Source organism: Pinus tabuliformis, chromosome X (assembly GCF_031772625.1).
Source record: "Pinus tabuliformis cultivar Carrire ecotype Pingquan chromosome X, CPIR1, whole genome shotgun sequence".
NCBI lineage: Eukaryota > Viridiplantae > Streptophyta > Pinopsida > Pinales > Pinaceae > Pinus > Pinus tabuliformis.
Genome location: NC_142308.1, coordinates 1,448,285,334 through 1,448,300,477, shown reverse-complemented (window position 1 = coordinate 1,448,300,477; position 15,144 = coordinate 1,448,285,334). Strand labels below are relative to the sequence as shown.

Sequence of the window (15,144 nt, the reverse complement as noted above, 5' to 3'; positions counted from 1 at the left end):
CGGTTCATTCTCTCCTCGGTATTATCGACACTTGATCCGTGGCTTAACACCCGATTGGTCCATGATCTCTATTTAAAGAGCATGGAGGGTCATTTGTAGGTTAACCGTTCATGAGAGAAGCTTATGTAAATTTTCATTCTTTTATTAATAAATTGCCTGAAGTGGCCGCGTTGGTTCAGGCCGTGGACTGTTTCCCTCTTTGAGGGTTTTAACCACGTCAAAAGTACTGGTGTATTGATCTACGATCTGTTTGTGAGCAATGTCCTTTGGTGTTCTGTCTGAGGAACTTACCCTTTACATTCATACAACATGTCCTTCAACCTAGAAACAAAAATTTGTTGTCTAATTTGCTCATGCATTCCAGTTATGGTTGTTTTTAGTTTAATAACTACTATAGTTGGGATTACTTTTTTCCAACATTATTCATATGTTTGATTTATCTTCTATGTTATCATATTGTTTTTCTATGATGGTGGGTGAGTTACCACTTTATAAAGGAGATAATTATGTGCACATCTATAAATTTTTATTTTTGAACATGAACCAAATGATATTTTCATTTACATCTTTCATTTATGAGGGAAACTAAAAATGAGATTCTGATTCTGTGTGATCTTGCTACAGAAAATGATGATTCTTCACAATATTCTGTTAGGCCCCTATACTACAGGTAGAAATTTCATAACATTTGGTATTAAATCACAAAGATGTCTATTAAATCACAAATTCCATTAGTAGAGACAAAACTTGAAAATTTGTGGGAATAATTCCAACCTGTATGTATCCTCTCTGTAGTAATTCTATTAACTTTATTGGTACAACTTTTGGGACACTAGTAGCAAATTAAAGAGCTCATTTTCAGAGGTGGTACTTGTTGATATCGGTCATCAGATTCTAGTTATTTCTAGTAGAGAGGTATGCATGATATACTTAGCATTGCCTGCTACTAATTGAAATTCAACTCAAATGGCTCTTATAGATCTTCTCTTAAGGGAAATGAATTACAATAATAGTCCTTATGGTGCATGAGTATTTACTTGTTATTCATAGAGATCCAACCTAGTCGAATATGGAGAGAAGCCCACCTATTTTACTATGAAAGAAAATATCTAGTGTCATGTATTCCTCTAGCATCCTAATATATAAGAGCACTAAACTAAAATAAAATATATGCCAAATGTGATGTCAACTTTGATTGTGATTGTGATTAATTATAATTAACATGTTAATATGGTTATCCATGGTCATTTATAGTTACATTTTGACAATTGGGTTTACTAGAGTAAAGTTAAACCATAGGTTATCATAGTCAGCCATGGTCAAATATGCACACCAAGATCAAACATAGTGTACAAGTTCAACCATGATCAACCATACTCAAACATGTTAAACTATAGGTCAGCAGAGTCATAATGACTATACAAACTTTACTTGGTCAACCATAGTCAGCCATGTGTGACCATGGTTAAATGTGGTCAACATATTCATATTCTATCAACAATAAATATTCATAGAGAACATGGTCAAACACAACGAACTTGGTTAAAGGATGGTTGCCCATGGTCAATATGGCTAACATAATTAACCACAGTGAAACATGGTTGTGTGGTCTACATGGCTAACATAATAATTTGTAGCTAAATGTTGACAACCATTGCCATCCATGCTCCTCGTGAATTTCCACATTTAGCCATAGTCAACCTTTCTCAAACAAGCTCAACCATGGTCACCATGGTGAAACATGGTTATCAAGTTACATGGTTAACATGGCAATCCATAGCCACATTTAGTCCGCCATAATCTATCTTCTACAACCTTGTCAACCACGGTAATCATGGTCAGCCATGGTTGACCATGATTAATTAAGATGAACCATGGTAAACCAAGTCAAACATAACCAATCATATTCAAGCAAGGTCAATCTTAGTAGACCAAGGTCTATCTCTATCAACCATTGTCAACCTTATCCACCATGGTCAACCTTGTCAACCCTCTTTAACTATTAATGAAACTTGAATGTAACAATGTAACGTTCATCCACATTAATGTAACATAAATACATACATTAATGGTTGACCATGGTCAACCTCGATTAACTTTGTGAACCATTGTCAACTATCGTCAACCCTTGAAAACCATTTTCAACCATAAGTAGCTAAGGTGAACCATGGTAAACACTGCAATAATTTTTCATTTATATTATCTCTATACATATGCATGAATTTGAGATTGAAATAATTTAGTCAACATACATATTTAAAAACTTTATTAAAGTAATTTACAGAATTATTTTTTAAAAGTTCATTTACGTAAAGATTTTTAATACAACTTTCTCCTATTGAAAAGTTAAAGCATAAGTTTTTTTTCTACTTTTAGTTACTTTATTTCTCTATAAACATTATATAAAATTAAGATATTTCTTATGGACATTTAAATATTTGATTTATGGTTGAGAGTGAGAGCAAAACATCTATTTCCATTTTTTATTTTCTTATTGTAACCAACAATTTTTTTAATTTAATAATTTTTTAAGCAAAAAAATGCCAACTTAAAATTGAACACAACATAATTACACATCTCCCTCATAAAAAGTGATAAAATGAATCTCTTGGCTCAATTAGCCTCAACTATATTAATGAACTGCATTTCTCATCTTTTAAAAACCAATAAAAAATAAATGAAAATAAAGCATAAAGCCGATCAAAATATGTGAACCACATTCACATTTATTATAGTATAAGATATTATCTACATATATAATTAACAAATTATATCAATAATAATTAAGATGCCGCCACTGTGAAGCCATGCCAAATATCGTTTATGCTCATTGATTAGAAATTTTTTGACCATTTTTTTTTAAATAAATATCAACGTCACAATAACGCCATAATGGAGTGAGTGACCATTATTTCGAAGGCATAAGATCATGATTATTCAGATATATTTCTTCCCGCTGAAGAAATGTACTTCACATTTTTCCATGAAGAAGGTTAAAGAATCAATTAAAAGCCATCGAAATTGTATTTTAAGTTTTATGATGAATTAAAACATAATAAATCAGACCCATTTTAAATAGTGCTAGTAAAGCGACATCAGATTCCAATTTATAAGTCGCAGAAAACCTACTTTGGATTTTCTTATCTAATTTCTGTGTAGTGACTTTTCGATCCTCGCCTTTTGGTTCCAACTTCTGAAAGCATCCACATTCTATTAGGTTAATTCATAATAATGCATGTATTGTTTGTGGTATGTTTAAATGTGATTCCACAATGTAGTAGGAATATTGTATAGTATAATATGAGATATTGTATTTTGTTCGAGCTCAAATATATTATATTAGTAAATATATAATATGGTTGATAGGCATTAATTTTAGATATTTACTTTTATAAATGATACCATTTATAAAAATATAAAATTATAAAACACCGTTATAAAAACTTATAAACGTAGATAATGGAATTGGAATGATGGCCATTCCAAATCTTATTGATGATACAACTATTTATTTCTCATGAGAGTTTTGCAATGAATCATATATGTGCGTACAAATCTAATGCTAGCATAAACATGATAAGAATATGACATTTGTCGGCCATGCAATCATGGCCTATGTCATTGCAAATAACATTACAACATTCAACGTTCTAATCAAATTATTTTGGAATCCTTATCGCACGATTAATACAGGCACTGAAACAACCCGAATGGTGGAAAATAATATAAGCATATTCTTCCTTTATTCTTTATTTAATTCTGTAATATTACTTCCCAATTTCCTAACATTACTTCTCGTGGTTGAATTATGTTGTGTACTAAACGAAGACGATAAACGAAAAGTAGGCCTGAAAATATCTCGCACACATCATGTCCACAAGTCAGAAGAAATTGGGCCACTCATGCAATGAAAAAGTATGAGATAAGCAAACTTTTTAAATCAGAGATATCATAGTTTTTTGTTTGACAGCTTATTTTCATTCTTGACTTAGGCATTAATGTGATTATTGTGGTATGGTTTATACATGAAACAAGGAAGGCTGCGAAGCAGCTAGTCCCTGCACATAGTTCTATCTAGCCCATTTAGCTTCCGAGACTTGTTATATGCAATTCACCTTTTGAGGGTCATACGCCTGAGTCATACAAGATGCACATAAGTAACTGACATAGCCATACAGCCAGACACAGGCACATAGTTCTATCTAGCCCGTTTAGCTTCCGAGACTTGTTATATGCAATTCACCTTTTGAGGGTCATACGCCTGAGTACAGCCAGACACAGCCAGTCATAGCCTTACAGAGCCAGTGCAGCCATACATAAGCACCAGACATAGCTGCCAGACATAGAGGGCTGTCGAATAATATAAAATGCACCAGTTATTTCAAAACAATGTACTATCTAGCCCATTTAGCTTCCGAGACTTGTTATATGCAATTCACCTTTTGAGGGTCATACGCCTTAGTCATACAAGATGCACATAAGTAACACATGCACATAGTTCTATCTAGCCCATTTAGCTTCCGAGACTTGTTATATGCAATTCACCTTTTGAGAGTCATACGCGTACAGCCACACAACCAGTGCAGCCATACATAAGCACCAGACATAGCTGCCAGACATAGAGGGCTGTCGAATAATATAAAATGCACCAGTTATTTCAAAACAATGTACGAGTTTATGTTGCTAGCCCAAAATCACACAACTGCAATAGAAATAGTCACATGAGCAAGTTTCAGTAATACATAAATCGCGGGGCCCAAAATCACACAACTGCAATAGAAATAGTTACATGAGCACTATATACTAAAGATCTGAACATTATTGAATAACTAACTTGCAGAGAATCATCATCAATTCAAGATACACCAGTTTATGTTGCTAGCCCAAAATCACACAACTGCAATAGAAAATTCAAGACACGAGTAACATGAAAACCGCCGTGAAGCTTACATTTGACCTTGAAAATACGCATTTCTTATGACAGACTGTAACATGTGAAGAATACAAGACAAGCACGAATGCTAACAATTAGGACATTAGTCCGGCATCTGAGCAGAGACGATAGAAGCATAAAAAATGCGAGTTGCACCACCATGGCTGACCCAAATGCATATTTGAAGCATCCGTCGTACACCTGTAACAGAGAAGGAAGCGGGGAAATAAGACAATGCGTAAAATAATGCAAAAGAGATGTTATTGTTTTTTTGGTTTCTTTTTTCTTTGTCTTTCGACTTTTACGATGTCAATAATCAGAAGAGCCATGAGAACAAGTGCTAAGAGAAACAATGCTGCGAGTTGAGTAAGTTGGCTTATGCTAATGGATTCCATGTTATGTGAAGCGGGAAGATGTATGTGAATATCCAGGTGCAGAAGAGGCCAATTTATAAAAAAGTTCAACGTGTTTGTAAGCTGGTTTTAAGTGTGAATGGAGCTAAAATACTTGAAGCTCGGATGGAGGAGGGCAGTATTTAATGGTCGGCATAAAACGAAAAGCTTACGTTAAGTGAGCAATTGGTGCAATTAAGTGATCGATATGACATGGGGAGCAAATGGCATATGAAATGATGTATGTGGCGGCAGAAGTAAATGCGAAATTAGGTGATGTATTTGACATCGGGCAATCTTGGTGGTAGATTGGGTCCAAGCTATTCTAATAAACAATTGGCTAGACAGGAGATCTATGTCAATATCTAGGTGCAGGAATAAGTACATATACGGATTGATTTGGAATGGAGCTGAAATACTTGAAGATCAGATTGGAGCAGGTCAGTATTTAATGATGGGCATAAAACGAAAACGTTACGTTAAGTGAGCGATCTGACATGGGGAGCAAATGGCATATGGGATGATGCATGTGGCGGCAGTAGTAAATGCGAAATTAGGTGGCATAGAAAGTCTGTCAGGAAGACTCATATATTTGCATAAAATACAGAGTAGTGATCTGTTATCCAGTGATCATAGAATACTTGAGTCGACATTGATTTGCTCTGCCCTTCTCAGAGGCAGCTTTAGGAGCTTACCTTCGTCTTTGTGTGCCATTGCCATGTATAGCTTCGATCTCAGCACCTTTGTGTTCATTACAAAGGAAGGGTGGTCTATAGCTTATGCAATATATATGTAGTATTTGACGTATAGGTGAACACTGAATGTAGGACCATAATAGACAATGATTAACAGGTGAGGCTAGGTTTATGTTACCCTATTACCATTGACCTGTTGCTAGTAGTGATTTACGTATGAGAGTTGTGATCGAATACAGGAAACCCAGGAATATGCAACAACAACAATGGTCTAAGCAATGGGAATAGCACTAATCTAATGCTTATCTGACTAATCAAGTATGGATATCACATTACTTACCACTCTTTATCCCGAATCAATAGAGATCACAGGTAAGACGTATGGGTATAGAATATTTGCATGATATCACAATCTCTAAGCTCATATTGATGAGTAACAAGCCAATGTGTTTCAACACACAGATCTAACCAGCTAGCAACAAAAAACACTTAGGTCTAATTTCATATCCGGATTAAAGAAATGTTCTTGATTAAAGAAATCTTGTCTTCACAACTTTTTAAACGTTGGCCTTTAATGCATACCTGACAAATTGTACAGAAGCTCGTGTGCATCGTACGTTAAGCAGAGGATAGGGTTGAATCCATGTAAAACTTTAGCAATGTAATTTTTTCCTGAAGTAGCTCAGCTTGTCACCTAGAATAATTCGAGAGAAAAAGAAAACAGTTAACTCTCAGTTCATTCTAGCTTCAATACAATGTAACCTAATTTACTAAATTATTTTCCCTGGCGTGGGGTATTTCCTATTATAACTAACAGAATCCAGGTCTCTAATAAACCCAAAAGAAAACAAGAAAAGCAATGGAATTCTAACTTACTGTGTCGAGGTCCCATGAACTCCACATAGAAATTATTGCTTGAATCCTCTACATTCTTCATTTTAAAGCCTTTCATCATACTGCCCATTGACCAACACTTTCCAGTTAGCCAACGCACAACGAACTTCGTATGATTTCATGTAAAAAATGTTATGAAACAGAGAACTCTGTTCAGATTCTCGGATGCATGATGAATTGTTTGTGTTGCCTCCCATACATATATACAGTAGAGTATAAACCATAGACTAAAAGGATAGACTGACTGAAGCAAAAGACAACAGACTGCACAAGAATGAATTTGAAATCCACAGTCAATGCACACTTAAGCAGGAATAGAGGAATGGAAGCCAGCCAGAGAAGAAAGACGAAAACTGACATATTATAGAGGTGCAGTCCCTGGACAATATCTGTGTACCCTACAAGAAATGTCTGAGAAGCCGGGAAAATCACATTCCTCATTAATACTACGGCATGAGAAAATGTTTTCATCTCCTCAATGGTAGAATCTGGAATGCTGATAGCAGTTTCGTCCACAACATAAACAAGCTTAAATTTTGTAAGTTGCTTGAACTCTGTTAGCACAGCACTTTCATCAGATTGTATCATGATTCTATTGGTCATGTTGTTGTAACCACTCTTAGTTAGAGCTGAAATAATGGGCTCCATGATACTAAGATTCCTTTTCAATGATATAGCTCGTGCATTCTGTGAAAAAAAGCAAGAAACAAGATACACTTTATAGTATCATGAGTTAACATTTATTTCATGAGCTAGTTTATATTTAAGTCTTCAGATTTCTAATCAGATTGAAGAACTGTACCTCTATGTTGATGATAACATGAACATTTCCTTGACTCTCTGCAAACTCTAAAAAGGCAGACAGATTTCTTAGAAGATTATAACCCTCTATATTAAACGGGCTGTAAATGTTTGCTGCACAGTACAAGAAATTCATATCACAGTATTACATCAGTTGCCCTCTGAAATACTAAACCTGTTATATTTTAGCAGAGCTAAAGTTCTCCTAATTTGCTAAATTATTTTCCCTGGCGTGGGGTATTTCCTATTATAACTACATGAACTCCTTCAACACACAGATCTAACCAGCTAGCAACAAAAAACACTTAGGTCTAATTTCATATCCGGATTAAAGAAATGTTCTTGATTAAAGAAATCTTGTCTTCACAACTTTTTAAACGTTGGCCTTTAATGCATACCTGACAAATTGTACAGAAGCTCGTGTGCATCGTACGTTAAGCAGAGGATGGGGTTGAATCCATGTGGAGAGACAGTTGCAACTTCAGCTCATGTTTATTGGCAAGCAATATTTCAATAGTTCCAAGTCTATTGAGCCATAAATAAATTGGAGCAATACTTCCAAGTCTATTGAACCTATATTAAAGAAATTAAAGCAATATATGGGCACTGTTGAATCGAAACAGTATCCAACCATAAACATATAACATATGTTATCCCGCGTATTAATAGCTGAATAACCTGGTAAATAAGCCTGGTCATGTTTACGAGGGAACCATATGTTGCATTCGTTGACACACACAAAAGAATCTTGGTACTTTGTAGAAAAAGAATCACTAAAAGTCCACAACTGCGAAATGGAACATTAGATGTGGGCATTAGAAATATATACCTGTACATTCAACCAAAATGCACCGGGTTGATATTGACTTATGTTTTCTGGTCGAAGCAATGGATATAAATTGTCAAATGCATAAGAGCGGGATTGGATTGACTGAATTGCTGCAAAAAATTGAAGCATCAGATTCTTGTAATTATTTAAATTCATCAAAATCAAGAAATCCCACTACGAAAGTATAGATTCCCCTTTTTAAATCTCCATCAACTATAATATCTATTTGACCTTGGCTATGAAAAGGTCACACTAAGTATTTTCTGTTATTATAAGAGGGCCTCGGAGAGCCGGTTAAAATAAACCTGGACCATGGCATTACTGCATGCAAATAGTAGGCTCGAATTTGGCGTTTCGATCATTCCTATGAAATCTTTAACTGAATTGCACAATGCACCGACATTAAGATCAGAGTCTCTCTCAGAAAATTACGCCAGGTAAAAGAAACGAACATAAATACTGGCTTAAAATTTAAAGATTCACACCAGGAAAAACGTGAACACGAATATTTCTTTACTAGTCACTGTAACTGTGATCCAAATCAGAGAGACCCAAACTTCTTTCTGTTCCTTGTCACTGCAACTGTGTCTAGCCCTAAAGCTCTTCGTGCTGTGCGTCTTCTGAATCAATGGCACGATCCAAAATACCACCAGGTGTAACACTGTGTCCAATAACGAATCTAATAACAATGCCTTTCTTCTCCTCCAACTGCTTCAGTTTGGATCCTGTGAGGAACAAAAGGTCCAATTATCAAAATCAACGGATATCTAGAAAAGCTACAGACAGCAGAATATCCCTGCCCTAGGTTCATACACGCTCATGAGAACTATTTTTGCAATTAAAAGCATTTATTGTTTATTAACCAGATTTCAAAACCTAAAAATTTATTAGCAATAACTGATATGGACCTTGTGGCATCCAGGTTTCTCGAACAGAGTCCCGCCGCTTTCTACTGCTAAAAGCTGTATTGATTCCAATCACAACAAATGCCTTCTGGCGTACCTCAGGGCCTTGTCCATCAGGCTTCAGTCCGAGCAACTGCTAATTCCATTTCAAGAGAAGAAATTGTTTTGTAATTCCATTTCAAGACAAGAATTTGCAAGCTCAAATGAATGGTTTCAATTTTGTTGTCAAAAAAGTGCACACAAACAAAGACCAAATCCAAATTTTATACAATAACAAGAAATCCTGTGCCATCGATGCCTAAACCATAGAAAGATAAAGCCACCTCAGTGTTGAGGGCATTTGATAACTACAACTGACTACCCTATGAACTGCTAAATACGTATGATGAATTAGCAAAATACTAGGCAATGTAGCTAAAATAGGCAATATTCAGGGTAGTGATCATGAATGACAGCCGACATAAGTTAACCCATAAATCGAAAGAGAACAATGAAAGCCGATGCCTGTTACCTCGAAACAACACAATCATCATAGGCATCCATGAATGACTTCGTTCAAATTAAGGGTGCTAGAATAGTCACATAAACAGGTAGAACAAGGTCTTTAAAACTGCTCACTCAATGGCATAGATAAGATAGGGAGCGAACACGGCACTCCAAACTTTCCCCTGCCAACGAGCCTAAGCCTAAGCCTAAGCCCGTTTTCTTGTCGGTTTGCATTTCAACTCTGTAAACAAAAAAGGCATTAGGAGCCAGCAATGGTTTGAGCTCCTCAAAATAGAAAAACGGTAAAACTTGAATTGGCATCTAAAGAAACGGGAAAGGAGGCCGGAGTTCGCACCATTCTGCTGTCAAAAGGCAGTCTTCATACAATTGCTGCCAAAGTCAGACTTTTAGCACAAGAGTCTTGGATTAGATGATGTCAAAGATTCACGATTCAATACAAATTATAGCCAGTTCAACCATAAATACGAAAGAAATCGTCGAAACGCATTAAGAATTTATAACCCTGAAAAACTAGCCATGCAAGAAGTCAGTAGGCCTGAATGAAGCCTATGAATTTCAATTAGATTAGCAAAGAGACTGGACGTAGTAATAAAAAGAAAAAACGAATAATTAAAAGTTATATAAAAAATTATTAAATAAAATAATATGACAATTAGAATATATAAATATATAAAAGTCGCCACAGCCGGACCGCTGGACTTCATGCTACCGCATGGATACCAAGTGTCGCGTTACCTGCACCCTAATATCGCCATGATCGAGCGACGAAGCTGGAATACGCTGTAAGTAAAGATAAGAAATCAAAGAACCATCCAGTATATGCCGTATATGACTACCTGGGATGTTTCAGCCTGTGTGTTGATCCTGACGGTACAGAAAAGCCAGAGAACTTTCCTCCGCGTCTTTCTGCCTTCATTTTCCAGAGATAATTGGTATCTCAGACTGCCGGCTCCCGCTCAGAAAGGCCTTGCCCTGTTTAATTTAATCGTCTTCTTCTGGGCTTAGATGTGACAGAGAATTCTAGATTTTAGGGGCGCCCTGTGTTCGATTTTGCGATGGCAATGGAGAAACAGAAAGAGACAGAGAAGGAATATCCAGGCCCTGGAATTATTTCAAGTTGCAAGGGAGCTAACTTTTTCATGAAGACGATTATAATTATGGGTTTTTTGCTTATAGCAGGCCACTATTTTCTATTTGGAAGACAAGATTTCTCCTCCTGTAAATCTCTGGCACAAGCATTTCTCCAGGGAGATTCGAACCCTGGTGCATACAGTGTCGAAATCAGAAAAACAGAGCTGAAGGATATGATCATGGCAAGTAAAATGCATAATACTGGTATTGTCATGAACAGCACCAGCAGAATCACTGAGTTAATTCATGTGAAAGAAGATCCGAACAAGAGGGTGTTTCGTCCTTATGGGAGCGCTGCATACTTGTTTATCCAAATGGGCGCTTACAGAGGAGGTCCAGCCACGTTTGCTGTAGTTGGGCTCGCTTCCAAGCCTCTCCATGTTTATGGAAAGCCACGATTTGAATGTGAATGGATCCCCAAGAATTCGTCTTCTGGAAGATTAATAAAGGGCAAGGCCTACAAAATGCTCCCAGATTGGGGCTATGGCCGAGTTTACACAGTCGTGGTTGTCAATTGCACATTTTCTCAGAGCGTGGGCACCGATGACAATGGTGGAGAGCTCATTCTTCACGCAATCCATGGCGACGAGTTTGGAAAACCAGAGAGGATCGTTGCTCTCGAGGAAGAAAAAGGTAGCTACAATGGCTCTGTTTATAGCCAGGCTCCTCCCTATGATTATCTCTACTGTGGTTCCTCCCTGTATGGTGACCTGAGTGCTCAGAGAATGAGGGAGTGGATGGCTTATCATGCCAAATTATTTGGGCCTAGGTCGCATTTTGTTTTTCACGATGCAGGTGGAGTGCATCCCCAGGTTAGAAAGGTGTTGGAGCCATGGATCAGGGCAGGTCGAGTGACATTGCAGGATGTAACAGAGCAGGAACAATATGATGGGTATTACCATAATCAGTTCCTTATTGTGAACGATTGTTTGCACAGGTACAAATTCATGGCGAATTGGACTTTCTTCTTCGATGTAGATGAGTATTTGTATATTCCCCGTAGGAAAACACTGAAATATGTTTTGAAGGAGCTCTCTGGTTATACTCAGTTCACTATTGAGCAATATTCCATGTCCAATAAGCTTTGCTTGCAGAATAAACTGGACAGCAGCTCGGCCAACAGTACTTATTCCAGGTAAGACCCATTATAGTTTCAATTAATTAGTAGTAAAGATTCGATTATGGTTTTTGGATTTGAAATTCAATGTGATAATTCTGTTGTGCAGGGAATGGGGATTTAAGCAGTTGGTGTTCATGGACGGGACGTGAAGAGAGGGATAAGGAGGGATCGAAAGATATTTCTAGAATCTGCTATCTAGATAAGGAGAACTTACAGTTTGTCATGGATTCGATACAACAGGTCGCAGGTTCGAAGCCCCGCAACCGACGTTTTCGGCGCCTGCTCCACAAAGCCTGGGTCGGAACATTGTGCCCTGATGATCTGCCGTCCAGTCCGAGTGTGAGCTCCCCGATCTGCTCCCCCGACAGAAAACCGAGGCAGGGCCAGATACTACCACAAGGAGAATATCTGGAGAAAGCTTCCAAGTCCAGCCACAGAGCAGCCTTGCCGTTCATTCCGCAGCGCATCTGTGATAGCAAACAGAGCATTGGTTTTCATTCAAACTCCAGCGCAGCGAGAGGACCAGGTTCAGGTTGTTACCGGGCACTAACCCTTTACTCTTTTACGCCTTTGCTGAAACCGGCAGACTTGAACTGTAATATTTGATGGACGGCGCAGAGCAGAGCATTCACTACCAGCATCATATTGAGATCGAGCAGTTCCACCGCCTTACCCCGAACCACCTTATAATAACAGCTGTTGAACCACCGCATGCACCAGCTGCCAATGCACAACCTTGTAACAGCGAACAGGAAACCTTAGGAAAGCTTCGCATACCCCGGCAGATAATAGCAATCAAAGTAATGTTAACATTAAAACCAGACCGGTGACAGTTAGCGAAAATGCACCGGGCTTATTGCTTTTAAGCTATGGTCGGGCCTCTTCCGCCTCGGGAAGAGGCCAAATAAGATGGCAAAAGTTAAGTTCCAAATAAAACTTTGGTTATCCGGCACAGCGCGTTTGAGAGCGTTTGAAAACTTTGTAATAATCACAGTATAACACAGGACTAAAACTTGAAACTAATGCTAACTCGGACCCGATCGATTACTATAGTCCCTGCCGAATGCCAGATGGCAGGGACTAATAAGACAATCATTAACATATTGGACCCAGGCATCCGAGGATAAAATCCCAGAAAATCAAAATTTTATGGGCCGCACAACTGAGAAAACTTAGGAAAAGATAATAGAAAACCAAACCAAGCTTTTATGTGTAGTTATACTTGGAAGATTAATTCATCTACGCTTCCTCTCTGTTGAGTTGAATAGTGAAAAGCATATTTTCTAAATAAATTTTAATTGTTAAAAATAATGGTAAATAAACAAGACAACAGAATAATCAAACACAAGGATTGATACAGTGTTTTACATGATAAAACCCTTTTTGTGAGGCAAAATTCCATGGGGTAATGATAATCAATATTCTTATTCAAGGGACCTTTACAACAACCAACTCACATCCATACATTATCCAACCATTCAACCCACTCTTCATTCGTTTTATGTGTTCTTATTGCCTTTAGATGTTTACATGGATAAATAGAAACTTATCATATTTTTTCATAATTTGTCAATAAGTTTTAAGGAAGTTACATAAGAAACCTTTTATTTAAAACAAAAAATACCTTTAATATGTTCTTTTTTCAAAAAATTAGATTAGAAAAAAACAACCCAAACCTAAGGAACCTATTTTAGCTATTGTCCAAAGAATATAGGGAAATAGTTGACAACATCTAACAATATTCTCCTTAAAATAATTTACGTGATATATGATGCCAAAATTATTCATCACTTTCCTTGCACACCAAAAGAAGTTAGGCATCATTTTAGATACCTTAACAAAATTGGTTTTGCCAACATGTTTGCACAATTTTTCTTTGTATGGACTTTTTCCACAGCCATCGCTCCACTTTCATGAATAATATGTATTACAAAATGGTATTTAATAGGTATTTCTTTTTTATTACTGTGGTAATTTGGATTCTTGACCAAATGAATAACCCTTTGACTATGACAAAATACTTTCCCCTTGTCTTGCATCCTTTTAAACTCACCTAGAAAACGTTTTAACCAAATTACCTCTTTGCAATCATGTGAGACACCTATATATTCTACCTCAGTAGTGGATAAAGAAGCTATTTGCTAAATCTTTGAAATCCAATTAACAACTCCACCTACAATAGTAAAAACATATCTAGAGGTAGATCTCCTCTTGCCCAAGTCACAAGCAAAATCTGAATCAATAGAAACACAAATTTAATCACTACTATCATTCTAGGTTATACAAGAATTACTTGTGCCCCTAAGATATTGAAGCACCCATTTCACTATTGCCCAATGCTCTTTACCTAAATTTTCCATGTATCTATTGAAAACACCAATTTAATGTGAAATATCTCACCTTGTACTAACCCTCACATACATTAAGCATCCCATTGCATTAGCATTTGCTACACGAGACATATACCCATTTTATTCATCATCACTAGGACACAAACCTGAAGAAAGTTTGAAATTGAAAGGTAAAGTTATTTGAAAAGGTTTCACATTATTCATACTAAATCTCAGAAGTATTTTCTCCACGTGTTTCTTTTGTGATAATCACAACTTACCATTTTCCCTGTCTCTATGTACTTCCATGTCCAAGGTTTGTTTTCTAGCTCCAAGGTCCTTCATTTTGAAATTACTAGCCAACTGATCCTTTAACCTTGATTTCAACCACGCTTTTTCTTGCTACAAGAATATCATCAACATATAACATCAAAATAACAAATATGTCATTTTCCAAATTTTAAAAGTAAACACAATGACCATACTTACTTCTGGTAAAAGTGTAGCTCATCATGAAGGAATAAAAATTCTTGTACCATTGCCTAATAGACTTCTTTGGGCCATACAATGAATTCTTCATTTTTCAAACAAAAGAAATATGTATCGT

General features: G+C 36.7%; 1 protein-coding gene across 1 annotated transcript; it reads right to left on the bottom strand.

Annotated features, from left to right (window-relative positions):
- Positions 1-4,869: 4,869 nt before the first annotated feature.
- LOC149145470 (glycerophosphodiester phosphodiesterase GDPDL1-like) lies at positions 4,870-8,414 on the bottom strand. Its single transcript, XM_089452464.1, has 6 exons — positions 8,354-8,414; positions 8,114-8,194; positions 7,717-7,829; positions 6,897-7,601; positions 6,603-6,714; positions 4,870-5,134 (listed from the first exon to the last, which is right to left on the bottom strand). The coding sequence occupies exons 1-4, from the start codon at positions 8,412-8,414 to the stop codon at positions 7,068-7,070; spliced, it is 789 nt and encodes a 262-aa protein (XP_089308590.1). The 3' UTR covers positions 4,870-5,134; positions 6,603-6,714; positions 6,897-7,067.
- Between the last annotated feature and the right edge of the window lie 6,730 nt (positions 8,415-15,144).

Bases quoted from the DNA above. Each gene is read 5' to 3' on its own strand.
- LOC149145470 (XM_089452464.1), bottom strand. From the start codon at position 8,414: ATGACCAGGCTTATTTACCAGGTTATTCAGCTATTAATACGCGGGATA. The intron at 8,195-8,353 runs GTTTATGGTTGG...CATGAGCTGAAG, and splicing joins CGGGATAACATATGTTATAT to TTGCAACTGTCTCTCCACAT. The intron at 7,830-8,113 runs GTATGCATTAAA...TGTACTGTGCAG, and splicing joins GCTTCTGTACAATTTGTCAG to CAAACATTTACAGCCCGTTT.